Below are 16,815 nucleotides of genomic sequence, written 5' to 3'. Positions count from 1 at the left end.
TCCGATAGATTAGATTAGATGAGGTATATAAAGAGACGACGAGCTTGCATTCTACCTCTGTTGTTCTGTCCGCCGTTCTTCGTCTGAGATAGCTTGAAAGCACCTGGCACCTGGAAGAACTCAGCATGGAGACCAGTGATCAGGGAGCCTCATCGTCCACAATGATCTCCAGGCAGCCAGATTCTCCATTCGCTGAAAAGCATGTGCATACAGCCACCCAGCCAAGCACAGGGTTGTCCGAACAGAACTTGGATGACTCTCCACTGGCCAGAGCACAGAGAGGCGTTGATCGGGTTGAAGCCACGACACTTGGCTGGAATAGAATTTCCTTGATCATTACCTACATTTTGTGAGCCCCTGACGATACCAGCCGCGAGCCGCGAGAATTAACACCGTACATAGGTTGTGGGGTATGTACCTGCTGTTCGCGTTTGAACGGTCATTCAATCGCAACCTTGGACCATACATAACCAGCGACTTTAACCAGCACTCCCTCCTCCCAACTGTTGACTTGGTGGCAAGCATCCTGGGCGGAGTGGCATATCTGCCAATGGCCAAGGTTCTGAATATATATGGGCGACCCGAGGGTCTTGTGGTCATGTCCCTTGTAGGGGCTATTGGGTTGATACTCACCGCAGCCTGCACTAACATTCAAACTTATTGTGCTGGAGTGGTAAGCGCAATTCAATCTCGAATTACTGAGGAGGAGGTTGACTAACAATCTCTGTCTGAAGGTCTTCACCACAGTTGGTTTCTATACTGCCATATATGCTGTTGATGTCATTACCGCCGACACATCCATGTTGAAGAGCAGGGCGCTGGCTTACGCCTTTACGTCGACACCGTATATCATAACCGCGTTTGGTGGCCCAGCCGCATCTCAGTCACTGCTCAAGCATGATCGGAATTGGCGTTGGGGCTTTGGTGCTCTCGTCATTTCCGTCCCGGTCGTGGTTGCGCCGTTGGCTTTCACCATGTTCAGGGGAGAAGGCAAAGCTATCAAAAGCCCACCAGCGACCAAGACTGGAGGTATTCTGAAGCGGGCATCGAGGCTTCTGATAGAGTTTGATGGTGAGCAAAAGAATCTCCTTGGTCGAGCCTTCATTGATAATTTTTTTTAAGCGGCGGGCATCTTCGTACTTGCAGCCGGCGAAGCGTTGTTTCTCCTTCCGTTCAACCTAGCAGGCTCTGCAGCTGACAAATGGGCATCTCCCCATATCGTGGCCATGTTGATCCTTGGTTTCCTGCTGCTGGTATTGTTCCCATTTGTGGAGAGATGGGCACCTGCTCCCTTTGCGCCCTGGAAGATGCTGACGTCTGGTACGGTTCTGATCATCTGCATCATCAACGCATTGTTCGCCATTGCAGAGGATACGTGGTCCAGCTACTTCACTTCTTATCTTCAAGTCGTGTACGGCTTGAGTGTCTCGCACGCCGGGTACATCAATGGCATCTCTAGTGTCGTTGGAGGTATCTGGCAGCTAATAATTGGACTGCTGATACGTTGGTCCGGGCGGTTCAGATGGTTGCTTCTCACTGCCACGCCTATCTACGCCTTGTTCGTGGGTCTGTTGATCTACTTCCGAACACCAAGCACCAGGGTGGGGCTCATCATCATGTGTCAATTCTTCCTTTCCTTTGCCAGCAAAGTGATTCTCCTGTGCGTGCAAGTGGGTGTCGTCTCCACGGTGCAGCACAGCGAGATCGCTACTGCCATCGCTCTCCTGGGCCTGTCTGGGTCTATCGGCTTTGCAATAGGAGATAGCATATCGGGAGCAATCTGGACAAACACGCTTCCTCAAGAATTGGCTCGCTTGCTCCCGGAGACGGCCAAAGCACAAGCTGCGGCAATTTATGGCAGCTTGACCGTCCAACTTTCTTACCCCCTAAACTCGCCCGTCCGCAATGCCATCATCCAGGCCTATGCGATTGCACAAACTAGGATGCTGATTGCGAGTGTAGTGGTGTCGGGAGTGATGCTCTTCTTCGTTCTTTTGGTGAAGGATGTCAAGATTTCAGATGTCCAACAGGTGAGGGGCACCTTACTGTGATCATCTCAGGCTTGGGAGCAAAGAGGCGGACAAGGAATGGTGTTTGGGGATTCAAGGGTGCTCAGACTAGACTATGTGTTCATGAGGATGGTATGTTATCGCTAGGGATAATCGAGGCTTGCGATGTTGGAGGGCTCCAGAGTGATGTATGAGTTGTCAAGGGATCATACAAAAATGACCGTGCGCGTTAAGACTTGAGCCATAGCTGCTGTCTATACCTAGGAACAGTTGGGAGAATCTCTGTTGAGGTTTCAATGACCCCATAGTCTTCCTCGATAGTTCAAATCTTGATTCACATACGTTCCTAATGAAGAAGCCGTGGGAAGCTATACCAAGGCCCCAAGCATGAATAAAAGTGTCCAAAAAATTTGGTCCATTGCCGGTTCTGTGATCAATGTTTGCCGTTGAACATCCACAAGCCAACATGAAACATGAAGCAGGAGACTGTATGGATCAAGGTTGCCCGTTCGATGGCTTTGGCTTCGGTGTCGGCTTCATCACAATCTTTTCGTGGATCCTTCGCTCAGCATTGATCACCCCTTGGGCGCCTATTGAGCTTGTCAGGTTTGCTGATAACAGGGGGTGCGGCAGCATACGCACTGTTATACCACTGAGTGTCATAGACAGGCTGTCTTTTCACCATATAACAAAAACGGATTCAGGGTGATATTGTACTAGGGTGGGTCGTAACCCGGTATCCGCATGGTTCGTGATCCTCACTTGATCATGACGAGCGACGCCATACCCGATTTGTTCCGCTTCCCATCTTTCCAGAACCGAAGAGATCGTGTGCCGCCCATTCTTCTTCGACCAACTCGTGGGACCCAACAACTCGTTCACCAGCTGCGCAGATGCCAGTAGTCCATCCGGGAAAGCGGCGGCGCAAGTATGCACCAAAGGTTCGCAGTGGCTGCAAGACGTGCAAAATCAGACGGAAGAAATGTGACGAAGCACGACCCTGCTGCCTGAGATGCATCAGTGACCGTTATCATTGCGACGGTTATGACACACCCAAAGCTTGGATATTCTTGCCATGTTCTGGAGACGATAGGACGAACCAGTCTTTTCAACGTCAATCGTCTGAGCATTCATATGTTGGGATAGCCGACGAGATCAAAGATAATCCCGTCGAGGAAGATGGCCTCGGAACCCCTCCGAATAATGCAGAATCACACGACCGCTATCCGAGACACCAGTCGCCCACGCGTCCATCTGTCATGGAAGCCAATTCCTTGAACGACGGTCATGGCCAGGAGGAAGACCATTCCGGAACCCCGACGAGCAACGCAGAGCTGCACGACGTGTCTGTTATTGGGCTAAAGCTTTCTGATCACTGGGCATCTGGGCCTGACGCGTCGTACACTGGTTACTTTGTGCATCAAGTCGTGCCGCTGCTTGCTACGACGCAAGAGTGGCGCCTTTTTTGGTCGAACCTGGTTCCGCAGGTCAGCTGGAGCAACCAAGCCATCCACCATGCTATGATTGCTCTGGCGGCCGCCTACGAGTCCAAAGTGTCTGGAAATGATCTCAAGGAGCTGGTCATACGTAGGAGCAATCAGGCCATTCGCAACTTCAGAACGCAACACACCTCTGTCGACGTTGCATTGATACTATGTCGCATATTTGCATCCATTGCACGATGCAACCGTGACCCTCGTTCCGCCATGATGCACATGCGAAGTGGTGGTCAAATTATCCGAGAAGCAGGTCGGCGGACTGGTTCTGATATCATGAGGATTACGGCGCCAGCATTCCTGGGTGCCACGGCATACGACGCCGCGCACGAAGCCGATCGTGTCCTTGACCCAGGGCTGCTAGAATTGAACTCTATCAGACTTCAGTATCAACAACTACTGGGGTCTCTCCATCGTCGACGCCGGTGGCGCATCCTACACCCTGCTTCTAGGTCTTTCATCCTCATTTCCTGCGCTATCATGACTCAAGCTATTTGTGCAGCGATGTATCCGGACATTCTGAACTTCAAGCTCAACGACACAGTACTCCCGGTCAGAGATGTCCGGGCGGCATTGATAGCCCACCAGAATCTGTGGTCTGCGGCCACTCTAAAAGGACTTTTCGTTCAAGCCAATGAACAAATCCATACCTGCTTGGAGCAGGCGTCCTCAGTCACCGCACTACCAGACAGTCTCCAACACCTTGTCAAGACCTGTGTCGATAACTTTGTGGTCCAGATTGCCACAATTGAACCACGGATAACGGCAGGTACATTCTGGCAAGATCATTATGAAGTTCCATGTGCAATTGATTCATATTTTGGGCATGCTTCGAGTCACCCAACTCCGGCTGTTACCCGCGACTATAAGTGTGAAGGAAGGGAATTTTTCCTCGAATTTGTATGCCCCTATCGGAGCGGGTTCCTTCTGCCATTTTGTGATTGAAGATTTCAGTTTCTAATCAGTGAGATAAGAATAGAACTGTTAGGCCAGGCGGCTCTGCTGGAGGACTTGACACACATAGAGGTCGACCCTTGAACGCAGTCCGACTAGTGTTAAGGACGGTGGCCTAAGGAATAGGTAGAGTAGGAGGAGGATAGGACGAAGAGTCTTCTGTTTAAGGGTGCCTTAGATACTCCGTACAGGAGCTCAAACTATCAGGGCTTGCTTATGGGACAAGCTTGTGCTCACCTACCTACTGTATGTCTCTTAGCGACGCACTTTGATTAGTGTATAGGGTGTGTCGGCATGAGACAAGGCTGATCGCTAGGGGCGACCAAAGGCGGCATCACCCTGTTTCCCGATTGGTGGTTCAGGCGCGAGCAGTTAAACCGCCGCACCTTGGCTTGGGGAAGAATGACGCGCTCTGCAGCCTTGTGATTCGGTGGACATCATTATCTGCTTGTTCCAACGCAGGCCGCAATCAATTCAATTGGGACCAACGTGCCAATTCTTTGCCAGGACCACAGCAATTCTTGACTGTTTCTTCACATAGATCCCACTTCCATACAACGTTCCTCTGCCGGTCCTGTTCACTACACTCCCCCGCCAGTAGGCTTCGCCGGAAGTAGATTCAAGATCCTGGCATTTCCACCTCCAGCTGCGGACACTAGTACGGGGTTCTGCAAAGTCATCCATGCTGTAGTTCCAACCCATTCAGTCTTGCTCATGGTCATACAGAGAAGCGACACCATCTCCCTTTCATTCTATTGACCATCCGACGTCCTGCTGGCTTCCCGACCCGGCAGCACGGTGCCAGGCGGTCTTGTATGGCCAGCGTGCAAGGAAACATACGGTCCTTCATTGCGCCGATCAAAGGATCTGGTCTGTCATGGCAGAGGCTTCACCCCAAACGAATTTGTCCTAACTAACATCGGCAGGTCGGCTTGCTCCTACCCTCCTCGAAGACCTATCGCTTTATGAACCATGGGGCGATCCCCAAGGCCCAAATCTGCTCGCGGACTGGCCACTGAGGTTCATTCAGACTCAATACCTAGGAGATCTCCTTCCTCTTGATGGCTGTCGACACAAGTTTGGCCTGAAACCGAGACAATCGAATCCTCCTGCATTGGATGAGAAGCCAGATTCGCAGACAATATGGACCGTCGCGGCGTTCTGTCAGCTGTGTCGCCTGCATGTACATGTCAAGGTCGACTTCTCCCTGCGATTCGAGGAGTTGCCTTGCCCCAATCCCGAACATCCTTTACATCATTTTGTCAGATCGGAGTATCAAGAACCTTTAGAACGCAATGCATGGCTGCGGCAGAATCCAAAATCAAGAGATGAGATCTATACGTACAAATGCTCTTCAAGGACTTGTTCCGCGACAGTCACAGTCCGCCTATGCCCTCCGGTGCTCAGGCCCAGCGACGTCAAAGTCCTGCTCGACCCCGACATGCTGCACCAAAGAACAGAAGCTGCCTTCAAGGACAGGGGAGGTAATACCGAGGGCATGGGCCATCCGAAGCCAGTTGATGTGCTTACCGACCTGCGCGCTTATGTCAAGAACTCATGGAAGGCACGACAGGATCCCAAATATGGTTCGATAAATTTAGGCAACAAGAGATTTATGGTACGGTTCGGGCCTGCAGGAACTGCTTGCAAGGACGTTCTTGAGCACCTTGGGTTTGAACTTGTGGTACGCCAACCTCTCTTTGACTTACCTTCTAGCTTTTACTTACGCCTTTTGCCTTAGCCTGGAGATTGTTGGAAGGTTCCTCAACCCGACTTCAAAGACACCGAGCCCTTCCAAAGTCCGATGAACATCTGGCTGGACAATGCCGAGCATGAACTGGTCAGCCTGCTGTTAGCACGACCCCAGGAGGAGCAGCAACAGCTACACGACGTTTCACCTCCTATACCCGCAGAAAGAGAGCTGTCTCGCGCCTTGGGCTGTCAGGATTGTTAGGCACTCTGAATTCCTTCCATACAACAAACAAGCTGACGAGTATAGATGACACCGATCCATCGAGCAGGACTGCGAAACTGTTACCTGAGATGAGAACTGCGTACGTCTTCTTTGATGCTAAATGCTGCACTGGAACTGACACTGATCAGCCCTTTCATTGCCCTTGGATGTCCGAGAGATCTGGCAAATCATTTGATTGTGAAGGCGTACCATTGGCAGGTTGAGACAGATCCCCTGAATGCACCAACGTATCTAAGCAACCTGCGCTATATCGCCAGCAACCGTCAAAGCGAAGTACTTGAGACTGAGGTAATGTTGGAGACGTCGGAGGGTCGATTTGACGTAGAGACATTGAACGCGGCGTACAAGGCCTTTCATCTCACCGGCCGAGAAGGTGTCGTGAATGACGACGACATTATTGGTGCATTCACGGCTACACTAGCGGATGCTGCTCCCAGTCAGCAACATGAACTGAGAGAGTATTTACGCATGATAGGTGTCCATCGCAATAGCAAGAAGATTGCTGATGCAGCGCAAAACGGTGAGATTCACGCGGATCACCACAATTCAATCGCTGACAATTCGTCGCGCAGTTATCAACAACTATGAGCAAGCACTGGTCTTTCTTGGTGCTGATCAAACGACAGAAGATGCTCACATCCAAGCCTTATTTACCGTGAAGGTTGGTCATGTATATCTGTCATCTCAATCATTAGTCTCTAACCTCAATCCCAGATCGCTGAGAACAGCGATTTACAGCCACAAGCTATTCAGGCTGTCCGATTGATAGCGGAACATCGCAACAGCCAATTTCTGTCGCACCTAGTGGAGACCGGATTCGTGCAAGAGACACACCAAATGGAGCCTGCGGAAGGTTACCAAGCCTTGCAAATCGAAAACCGTGAGGTTGACGATGAGATGATCTTGCTTCAGTACGACATGGCAGTGGAAGAGAACCCCGGCAGCGTTGAGTACTATACCAAGGCCCTCGCTGCCATCGCCAGTGGTAGAAAGAGCGATGTTTTGCTCAATCATTTACACAGCAAAGCTCCACAGGCGCCTGAGGGCACACAAGATGAACCTGTGGGCTTGGAGAATATTGGAAATACCTGCTATCTCAATAGCCTCCTACAAGCTCTTTTCACCTTAATAACATTTCGGCATGTTGTCCTCGATTTTGATGAGTACAAGATGAGTCTAGAGCCCAAAAATATGGAGAGCAAACGAGTCGGTCAACGCAAAGTCAGTCTGAAGGAAGTGCAGACTGCCCAAAAGTGTACGTGCCTCAATCGCCACAGTGGTCTGCCTGCTAACCATTCCAGTTGTCGAACAACTTGGGTATCTTTTTCGTGGCATGATCGAAACACCACAGTCCTCCATCAAACCAGAACAAGAGCTAGCACGGCTGACCCTCGAGACGGAAAGTGTTAAAGAAAGAATGCGTAGAAGGTCTACGCTCATGTCTGAAAGACCCAGTTTAGGCCACATTGATAGTCTGCCGATGTTGGGCCCTCCAACATTGGCGGAGTTCAAGCAGAGTGGCATGCCAGACGACGCACTCGTGCAATCCCCGACCGAAGACGTGCTATTCAACCCCCTCGTTGAGTTCGGTGCCTCTCGAGTCGAGTTGAGGGATGACACGAACAAACAAGAGGAAGACACAAAGATGGACGATAACTCCAGCGAGGCCACCTTGGTGTCCAAACCCGACACGGATCTATTGCGAGCAGAAAATACTACCGAAGTCGAACAGCAATCAATATTGGACAACAAGGAGAACCTGTCGCCTGTCAAAGAAATACCAGTGGCGCAGGCAACTTCGACACAGACTGCCGAGCCTCTGGCGCCAGCATCACCTTCCAAGTTGAATGTGCAAGCTGGAGCTTTGGCACAACCCGCTACGCCGGCTGATAAAGGCACAGAACAAGATAAAGTGGAATATGAACCTCCTCCAGGAAAGCCCCCACCAGTACCCCCCAGAAAGCCTGCTCATACAGCGACCACGACCCTCGAGGAATATGCACGTCAGCAAGATGTCACAGAGGTTATGAATCACTGTATCATTCAACTGTCGTGTGCCATTCGGCCTACAGGATTCGACCAAAGTGGAGAACAAATTGATGAGATCCACGACCTCTTCTTCGGCCAGCAGATAATTCATACGCAGCCGGAGAAAGAGAAGCCTCAACCTCTCCCATTTCTCAACATTATCACAAGAGTCTATCATCAACCTGCAGATGTCTATGCTGCCATCGATAACGAATATGATCTGCAAGACGCACAAGATGGTACCAAGGCTTATACCTCCGTCACTCGTTTGCCGCCAGTCCTGAGTGTCGCCCTCGACCGAGTCTCGTGGAATCAAGAGGCAAGGCGCCAGGAGAAGCTCAACCATCATGTTGAAGTGCCTGAGACCATTTATATGGATCGATATGTTGAAAGCGATGCTATCTCAGACTTGATGCAGCGTCGCCAACAAACATGGGAGATGAAACGAGAGCTTGCGACACTTGCAGCTCGGAGAAGTATTCTAGAGGAGAAACAAGTGAGTATTGAGTCCGCCATTCCGCTTTTCCGTCTAACACACTGTAGGGTCAATCCAAAGATGTTCCCAGTGTTCTCGAGGACGCAAAGCTTGTTCTCGAATACCTGAGCACACTCCCGGCCGATCCGATCTCGGAAGAGCTCAATATCAACCCCAATATCACCAGTACTCTGGGGCACCTGGCGGAACAAGCTCGGTCAGAACTCGAAGGTAACGCAAATGTACATTCCGTAGTTCCGGTTTGACTAATATTCGTACAGGAATTCGCAGCCGAATGGATCATCTCAACCAGCAGGTCAAAGAGGCATTCGTCGACATGCGCAAGCACCCTTACAGACTCCATGCGGCATTCTTCCACCGTGGTGGCGCGGCAGGAGGACACTACTGGGTCTATATTTTCGATCACAAAAAGGAGATGTGGCGTAAATACAATGACGACCGCGTCACCACCGTACTCAACCGGAACGAGATATTTGGCAAACCTGCGCAGGACAACTGGGGCCCGCCACCAAACCCCTACCTGCTGATTTACATCCGGGCCGATCGGATCGACGACCTGGCCGAGACGGTCAAGCGGGACATTGTCTATCCTCCACCGGATGAGGCGCCACCGCCGGTACCCGCGCGTAGTCAGATGAGTGAGGTGCCTCCAAACTGGTCATCGCAGCAGCAGACCTCCCAGGGGGGCGATGTAGAAATGCTGGAGTATGCCGATGGCGGCAGTGGTGGTGGCAATGCCGGTGAGCAGGCCCAGAATAATTCCACACCCGAAGACGAACCGTATCCGTACGAGTCGGACATTTCGCGGCCGCCGCCCCAGCAGGCCAAGGAGTCCTCGAAAGGGTTGTGGGATGACAGCGAGCTGATGCCCAACAGGACGATTCAGTGGTGACGGTCATGATGATGACGACGACGAAGCTTGTTTGAGACTCGAGCCTTTGTTGTAGCGGGATCTACGAAACCAGCATCCACGACCATGCTTGGGGGACTCGGGCCGTGGCGAACGACATCACCGGGCTAGCTACCAATCAGCTCAGATCATTGTGGTATATATCAAGACAACAACATGTTTTTTGGTCATTTGGATCACAGGCCGGCTCTAGAGAATGACGACAGCCTGAAAGAGTCGTCAGTTTTGGAGGAAGTGGGAATTGGACGAGTACCGAACCCGCGGCGAGTGAGGAACTCTCCAACTTTCGATTCTTCAATACATCATTCTTGTCTTATTTTTCAATGGCTTGGTGAGTGGGCGGGGATTGCTTTCATCGTGCCCTTTCCTCGCTTCAGGCAAACCCTTTTTGAGACACAGCAGGCGGAGCATTGCATCGGGTTATTAGAGTAGCTACGGTACTTTGTGGAAACTACAAACAATCAGATCTCACGCTTTGCAAGTGCGCCATTTTGTTCTATCTTGGTAATTTACATGCATACCTGACGCATGCAATAATGATAGGCTCTCAATAGGCCCTTGACCGAAAAGGGGTCATGCGTCGTCCGTGGTCATCCGTGGATGTCATTACTCATACATCAGAGGCGATGGCAAATTACGCCACCACAGTCGCCCTTTCGCGGCGTTCCCGCTCCCAGAATCATACACACACCCACAAAGCCCATCCTCTCTTCTCGTCTGTGCCGGTTTCAGCACGTTGACAAAATCCGCCCTCACGTGGAACGTCGTGTACCCTCGAATAAGTCCAGCATGATGGATCGCATCTCAAACGTTCATGGGCACGGCTCGTCCACTCCGCAAATACACCACTCTCAACCCATCCGGCTTTGGGGGTTCAGTCTGACCGTCCACGACTGCTCTCCGACGGTTTCTTGTCTCATGGAGGGCCCGGGAGAGGTGGGGATCGTTCTTGATGGCTTCATCGTACCTCGCTTTGATATATCCTTTATCTTTCCCGGAGGGACACGCCACGAGGTATTCAGCGGCCCAAAGCCACACCGATTCAAGATCTCTCTGAGTTGGGGAACGTATCAGGTTTGGAGCTGAAGTGTCGACGAACAAAGGATTTCTGGCCGAGTCAGAAATCATTGAGGATCATCAAAACAGAGACTTTAAGCTTACTCATTCCCATCATACTCCAGGATAATTGGAGGATCTCCAGCCTCATCTCGTCGTACAGATATCCACTTAAGATACCTCTCCAAAATCATAGAATCTGGTGTAGGATATTCGCATGTCGACCCCGGTAACTTTCCACTCTGCTCCGTCGTGGTTGCATGGCGATAGATAAGATAGTCATAGTCAGTCTCAGGGGGTTTTAGATTGCTATATCTGCAGGTTAGCTTGATCAATACGAAAAGAAGATGTCCAGCAAGTTCCAGGCTCACGCTTTCCTCTTTCTAGCATTCGCCTTGCCCTTCCTGGACTTCTTCTTGGAGCCTGCAGAGGCTGAGTTTTTGGGAGCATCATTGGAGTTGGGGCCCGTCTGAGCCTTCTTCAATGCAGGTGGCTGGTTTTCATTGTTGTTCGAACCACGTCTGAGGGGTAATTGAATAGAAATTCCTTGCCGGGGCTGGTTGATTGGGGGACCTGCTGAGTGGAAGTCGCTAGGGCCATGAGATCCTTGATGGTCAGTTGACCCTGGTCCATCTCGAGACGCAGGAGGCGAGCGTCTGCGATCACCTCGTTGGCCATCAGATCCACGTGGCGAGCGGGATCGTCGTCTGAGTTGATCATCGCCACGGCGACCCGATCGTGACGGAGATGTCGATCGAGGTTGGCCAAAGGAATCTGTGGCATACCAGTTATTGGGCTGGCGACTGGACTGGGCATGGCTTGCCGGGGGAGGATTGTAGCGATCAAAATGTCCACCCTGGGGTTTGGAGGGGAGCGGATGTCGGAAGGTGAATTCAGCTTTGGGTTGGTTTTTCACCCGTGGACCCAAGAATGGTTGCTCGTTGTCCTCGTCAGGTTGCTGTGCGACATCAGGTGCACCCGCAGTATGAACACCAGCGCGTCCTCTGATTTTCAAGCCATCGGGTCGTATCCCGCGATTCATTGCTTCATGTTCCAACTGCTTTGTGCGGCTTTCGAGGTTGAGATTGGTGACCTGGACAGATGCAAAAGGCTTTAGCGACCACCGTGCTGTATCCGTCTTCCTCGCATCGGGACAGTCACCAACTAGATGCATTTTGCTTGCACATTTGCAGCATGATATCCATAAGGCGATGGGTTTGGTCTCATCGATTGTGCCCGATTTGAAGAATCTGCGGGCACACGACCATTCGGTATGATGTAAACTACCACAAAGATCGCAAGGGACTGTTGTGACCTTCATCCCTGTACATGACTCTGCACTATGGCCTTGCTCGCGGCAATGAGAGCATCGAGTGACATTCGGGCACAGCCGGCTAGGGTGTTCGTCGATCGCCGAGCAATGCGGGCATACATGTTCAGGACAGGTCTGCTCTGTGTGTCCGGAAGTCAAACAGGTGAGGCAGGTCACCGGCAGATTTAGATTCACGTCTTCTTCATTGGTGTCAAAGTATGCATACTTCAACTGAAGAGCGAGTTGAGTCTTTGACAAGTCTCTGAGACGCAACACCGTGTCAGCTGTAGTGGGACTAGATCCCTGAACACCATACAGACTGGCATCAAGGTGCCGCTGATTTTCCGCATGAAGCTGCATCTCAACGTCCTGATCAGTAGTATCTTGTGGAGCCGACATGTCTTCATTCGTGATACCTGACATTGCAGTGTCTTTCTTAACTTCCAATATCTTGTCCTTGTCACCATTCACGCGGGGTTCTGGCTCGGGCCCAGTGGACGAGGTATCGTCAATGTTAATGACCATAACACCACCTTCTGAGGATTCGCCCTCATCGCTTGAGATCTCAATTGCGTCGTCTACCGAACCACCAGGACTAATGGGAGCATTCGAGGGAGCACTTGGATTCTCAAGCTGTGGCTCGGGCATGAGGCTGGACGGTCCTTTGAACCCAGTCGCGAGGCGATTGTTGCCGAAGCCAGATGTAGTAGCCATGTTTACTTCGGAAGGAGGTTCAAGAGAAGAGTTATCCTGTGCAGATTCGAACGGATTAGAGTAACTGACAGATGCCGCAGCGCCCATGTCAACGGAGTCGGAAACTGTTGATGCTGAAGTTGGCGACGGCATGGAATGAGATTGTGTTTCACCATGCAGGCGAGAGCGGTTATTTCTCAGGCTGACGAACACTGTCCTGGACTCACTGTCATCGTCGGACCCTTGCGAAGACTGACGCATGCACACAGACGACTGAAGTAGCCAGAGTACTCTACCATGAGCGTGACCTCAGGCCAACGTCTTGATTGTGAGTTTCGAGGGCGCAGATGGATTGAGATTTCGAGAATTGGAGAGTCGCAAACATTTGGAGAGTTTGGTTAGTGGTTGGCGGGCGGTGAGTTACTTAGCGGGCGTTCCTGGCTAGTAAGGTCAAGCCTAGTGAGCCCCGATTCGACCTAGGTCTCTCGAGGTCTAGAGCCTGATCTTGGGTGGCAGGTTTAACGAGCATCGAGGCGCCTAGCGCTTAAAGGCCAGGGCGCAGCATATTAGTTGTCGCGTGCTGGGTTGTTAAGGTACAGTAGTTATGCAGAGGCTGCTTGCGTGAGGCACCGGCCGCCGACGCTTCCCCATCGATCTAGTTCCAGTTCCAGTTCCAGTTCCAGTTCCCAGTTCTCTCCATCAAGGGAATCTCTGCCTGCATTACTCGCCTCTGCCGTCTAATCTGAGACTTATCCATCCTCAACGCCGCCGTGTCTTACTTGCTTCAACCTGGGTCTTTTTTTTCGGATACTGCATACTGTATCCTCTTGAAAGTTCAGATCCTCAGACCTGCCACCAATCTGTTTCGTCATCTATCCTACCTCCCAACAACTTCGTCCGACCTCATCTTTCATATCACCTATCCCAAGCGAACAGTTCCGCTCGACTCGACCAGTCCATCCTTTAGGTGAGGCTTACTGGCTGCCTCTTATACAGTCAGATATAGAGGTGTAACTGACGCTCGAGGCAGTGTTTCCCTTTTTTTCGACCAGATTCAATTTTCCGTCTCGTCCATGACCTCCCATACCACCCTCCATCGAACAATCTCCTTCCAAGCCGATGCCAGGCTAGCACCCCCAACATCGTCGTACGATTCAGCCATGAACAATGAGAAAAGTGGTCGAAGGAGGAGATCTAGCAGTATCATCTACCAGGAACCGCCGGAATCATTGGAACAGATCAGCGACCAACTAGCCGAACCAAATCTCAACTCACAATGGGTCAACGCAAAAGGTGGGACAGTACAATCCAGTTCAATCCGTCGAGGCTACTCCCATGGGTGAAGATTAAGACAACTTTACTGACATTTTCGGTGCGTGTGCAGGTGCATGGACGATACACCCCGTCCTGATCATCGGCCTCAAGATCTTATTTGACATTATTCCGGGCGTGACGCAGGAAATATCATGGACACTCACCAACATCACATATATGGCCGGTTCTTACCTGATGTTCCACTATGTACGAGGCGTGCCGTTCGAGTTCAACGCCGGAGCCTACGACAACTTGAACATGTGGGAACAAATCGACAACGGGGACCAGTACACGCCTGCGAAGAAATTCCTCCTGACGGTACCGATTGTCCTTTTCCTCTTGAGCACGCACTACACGCACTACGATTTTACATATTTCACCATCAACTTCATGGCTCTCATGGCCGTCGTGATACCCAAACTCCCTCAGTTCCACCGAGTCAGAATTGGTCTATTTTCAGAGCCGCCCGAGGAGTGACCCACGGGATGAATGGAGTACCTCTCTTTTTTTTGCAGGTCAAATGCGATATCAAGATCCTTTTTTTGATTGGTAGTAACCTGGCTTTCTACCTCGACATTCCTTTTCTAGCCATGTGTTTTATGTCATTTTTTGCCTTTTTTTCCAGGAGAGACAAGTCTCTACGACGTGTGTAACAACTCGGCATGGAGAAATCGGTTCGAGGGAGAGGGAAGGAGGGTAGAGTGACCTCGTTGGGAATACTTTACGCTGGAAAAAAAAGAAGTCGAGGTAGAAAAAAGGGAGACATGGAACGGCACAGAGGAAAAATTTGATGATGGGATATCACTACTTCTTTTTAGCAATCCACGAGTCAGTCCGTCATGATTTCGCAGATTCAATGCCATTCTCTTTGTCTCTATAACATCTTTCCCTTTCTTGTTACTTTTATTTTGCATCGTATGAAATGGGGCATCATGCGCCGTCCATGTTGGTGTTTTGGCGTCTAACCACATCAGGAATTATCTTGCGAGAACAAAAGACTCGGGAGTCACAACACATTCGTACAGAGTATTTCGCAACAGCACAGGCGCAAGAAATGGCACCGCCCTTGGTTTTTTTTTTGCGCCGTTTGGCCGCCATCGGCACCCCACAAGGGAGGGAACATCTCAACCCTTGGGGACAGATGGACAGATGGACACCATTTGATTGATCATTCGATTGGTAAAAAAAATGAGACAAATGAAACCATTTTATATATGCTACGATTGAACGACCTGGGTTCTCCCCAAACCAAAAGCGACTACACAACCCATTTCACGCGTCGACGTCGACGTCGTCATCTTTGAGGAGATGTTTCTTCGTTCGAATTGCGACTAACGTCGGGCGGTCCACAGACTCGTGGCCAGCCGGAGGGACCAGCCGATCGTGCAAGAGGAGCGTTGGTCACCGACTGCGGCGTGCGTCAGTGCATCGTTCAGAAGGCTCTCGATGGCCCAGCCAGGGGCGAGGGCGTGAGAGAGCTGCGCGCGCGCACACACACACACAGGTCCCCTTCATGAAACTTGATGGCTCATTTAAGTCCATGATTCTCCTTTTTACGTTCGGGCGGGATGTGTGTGTGTGTGTGTGTGTGTGTGTGTGTGTGTGTGTGTGTGTGTGTGTGTGTGCTGATGGTGGCGACCGCTACCACTCCCCGGACTCCGCAGCGATTTGCAAGGGAGATCATCTTCGATCGTTGTCGTTGCTGCGAGGCGTGCGAGAAGAAAAGAACAACAACAGCAATTTCACCAGGGATAATTTCCACGCCCATCCATGTCCTGAACGGACAGTACGAAACCGAGGACACAGTCCAAGTGATCAAGTCTTGCGGCAATAAAGTTGGCATTCAAGAGGCCACCATCCCTGAAGTGACGGACTTACTCCGGAAAATTCTTGTATTGTTTGTACTTGATGTGAGATGAACGCTGATCTAGATTCTCAACTACGGTAGAAGCATTAGATGTTCAACGCTTTGCTGACAACGACAGCCTGGTTTCAGTCATCACGGATAGCAAGATCGTCGACGGGTATGACACATATTGGAAGCCCGCTGTATGCTCGCAGTGGTCAACTCTTGGGCACTTGTTGTTGTACTCCATTGAGTTTCAAGAGGAGTCGGAATGTTCAATGAGATGGCAGGCATTGGAGACTGAAGCTTACATGTGTGCGATAGGGGTGCTTCGAGGTCAGGTACTTGCTGTTGCCCAATGCGAGCTTGGTTGTGCTTGACTTGCACTGGCTTGAAACTCAACGTTGTTGTTGTTGTTGTTCCATGGGTCTGTCATCATATTGCTCGATCGTTAGGAGTTTCGTGGGGATCACAAAGGGCAGACGAGGCACCGAGCACAAATGAACAGTCAGGATCACTGTCAAAGCAGGACGCCGCCTGCTCAATCTCATTACTACCTTTGACCGTTGGCGGCCTCTTCCTCTTCTGCATCCAATCGGCTATTCAAACATATGGTGCATAGCCATAATTCTGCAATCGTTAGCTAGGGCACTCAACATGTGGTCAAAGGGGGGGGGGGGTTCTGACCATATTTATGATGTAGTATTTGATCACGATGGTTCAAAC

General features: G+C 50.9%; 5 protein-coding genes across 6 annotated transcripts; 4 read left to right on the top strand and 1 right to left on the bottom strand.

Annotated features, from left to right (window-relative positions):
• Positions 1 to 72: 72 nt before the first annotated feature.
• On the top strand, positions 73 to 2,284 carry PV06_09425 (uncharacterized protein). Its single transcript, XM_016410874.1, has 4 exons — positions 73 to 349; positions 403 to 673; positions 735 to 1,071; positions 1,123 to 2,284. Exons 1-4 carry the CDS (start codon positions 126 to 128, stop codon positions 2,049 to 2,051), a joined length of 1,761 nt encoding a protein of 586 aa, XP_016258681.1. The 5' UTR covers positions 73 to 125; the 3' UTR covers positions 2,052 to 2,284.
• A 591-nt stretch (positions 2,285 to 2,875) lies between these two features.
• On the top strand, positions 2,876 to 4,832 carry PV06_09424 (uncharacterized protein). The gene has a single exon (XM_016410873.1). The coding sequence runs from the start codon at positions 2,903 to 2,905 to the stop codon at positions 4,448 to 4,450; it is 1,548 nt and encodes a 515-aa protein (XP_016258680.1). The 5' UTR covers positions 2,876 to 2,902; the 3' UTR covers positions 4,451 to 4,832.
• A 99-nt stretch (positions 4,833 to 4,931) lies between these two features.
• Positions 4,932 to 10,341, top strand: PV06_09423. 2 transcript variants are annotated; one of them, XM_016410872.1, is made up of 11 exons: positions 4,932 to 5,329; positions 5,386 to 6,143; positions 6,201 to 6,408; positions 6,459 to 6,513; positions 6,563 to 6,954; positions 7,007 to 7,095; positions 7,149 to 7,689; positions 7,736 to 8,958; positions 9,006 to 9,168; positions 9,219 to 9,698; positions 9,835 to 10,341. In XM_016410872.1, exons 1-11 carry the CDS (start codon positions 5,275 to 5,277, stop codon positions 9,903 to 9,905), a joined length of 4,035 nt encoding a protein of 1,344 aa, XP_016258679.1. In that variant the 5' UTR covers positions 4,932 to 5,274; the 3' UTR covers positions 9,906 to 10,341. The 2 variants fall into 2 exon arrangements, with proteins under 2 accessions (XP_016258679.1, XP_016258678.1); XM_016410871.1 differs by having other exon boundaries at positions 9,219 to 10,341.
• PV06_09422 (uncharacterized protein) lies at positions 10,335 to 13,325 on the bottom strand. Its single transcript, XM_016410870.1, has 2 exons — positions 11,030 to 13,325; positions 10,335 to 10,976 (listed from the first exon to the last, which is right to left on the bottom strand). The coding sequence occupies exon 1, from the start codon at positions 13,188 to 13,190 to the stop codon at positions 11,292 to 11,294; it is 1,899 nt and encodes a 632-aa protein (XP_016258677.1). The 5' UTR covers positions 13,191 to 13,325; the 3' UTR covers positions 10,335 to 10,976; positions 11,030 to 11,291.
• Positions 13,326 to 13,608: 283 nt separating this feature from the next.
• On the top strand, positions 13,609 to 15,125 carry PV06_09421 (uncharacterized protein). Its single transcript, XM_016410869.1, has 3 exons — positions 13,609 to 13,896; positions 13,960 to 14,222; positions 14,314 to 15,125. The coding sequence occupies exons 2-3, from the start codon at positions 14,003 to 14,005 to the stop codon at positions 14,718 to 14,720; spliced, it is 627 nt and encodes a 208-aa protein (XP_016258676.1). The 5' UTR covers positions 13,609 to 13,896; positions 13,960 to 14,002; the 3' UTR covers positions 14,721 to 15,125.
• Positions 15,126 to 16,815: the final 1,690 nt, after the last annotated feature.

Source organism: Exophiala oligosperma (assembly GCF_000835515.1).
Source record: "Exophiala oligosperma strain CBS 72588 unplaced genomic scaffold supercont1.10, whole genome shotgun sequence".
Lineage (NCBI taxonomy): Eukaryota > Fungi > Ascomycota > Eurotiomycetes > Chaetothyriales > Herpotrichiellaceae > Exophiala > Exophiala oligosperma.
Note: the sequence above shows the minus strand (reverse complement) of the source record. Positions and strands in the feature narration are given on the sequence as shown.

What these genes read in the sequence shown, in the direction of transcription:
- PV06_09425 (XM_016410874.1), top strand. Translation starts at nt 126, where the DNA reads ATGGAGACCAGTGATCAGGGAGCCTCATCGTCCACAATGATCTCCAGG. An exon ending in TTGATCATTACCTACATTTT is followed by an intron (nt 350 to 402) that starts GTGAGCCCCTGA and finishes CACCGTACATAG; the next exon opens with GTTGTGGGGTATGTACCTGC. An exon ending in AAACTTATTGTGCTGGAGTG is followed by an intron (nt 674 to 734) that starts GTAAGCGCAATT and finishes CTCTGTCTGAAG; the next exon opens with GTCTTCACCACAGTTGGTTT.
- PV06_09424 (XM_016410873.1), top strand. Translation starts at nt 2,903, where the DNA reads ATGCCAGTAGTCCATCCGGGAAAGCGGCGGCGCAAGTATGCACCAAAG.
- PV06_09423 (XM_016410871.1), top strand. Translation starts at nt 5,275, where the DNA reads ATGGCCAGCGTGCAAGGAAACATACGGTCCTTCATTGCGCCGATCAAA. An exon ending in CGCCTTGGGCTGTCAGGATT is followed by an intron (nt 6,409 to 6,458) that starts GTTAGGCACTCT and finishes TGACGAGTATAG; the next exon opens with ATGACACCGATCCATCGAGC. An exon ending in AGCTCGGTCAGAACTCGAAG is followed by an intron (nt 9,169 to 9,218) that starts GTAACGCAAATG and finishes ATATTCGTACAG; the next exon opens with GAATTCGCAGCCGAATGGAT.
- PV06_09422 (XM_016410870.1), bottom strand. Translation starts at nt 13,190, where the DNA reads ATGCGTCAGTCTTCGCAAGGGTCCGACGATGACAGTGAGTCCAGGACA.
- PV06_09421 (XM_016410869.1), top strand. Translation starts at nt 14,003, where the DNA reads ATGACCTCCCATACCACCCTCCATCGAACAATCTCCTTCCAAGCCGAT. An exon ending in ACAATGGGTCAACGCAAAAG is followed by an intron (nt 14,223 to 14,313) that starts GTGGGACAGTAC and finishes GTGCGTGTGCAG; the next exon opens with GTGCATGGACGATACACCCC.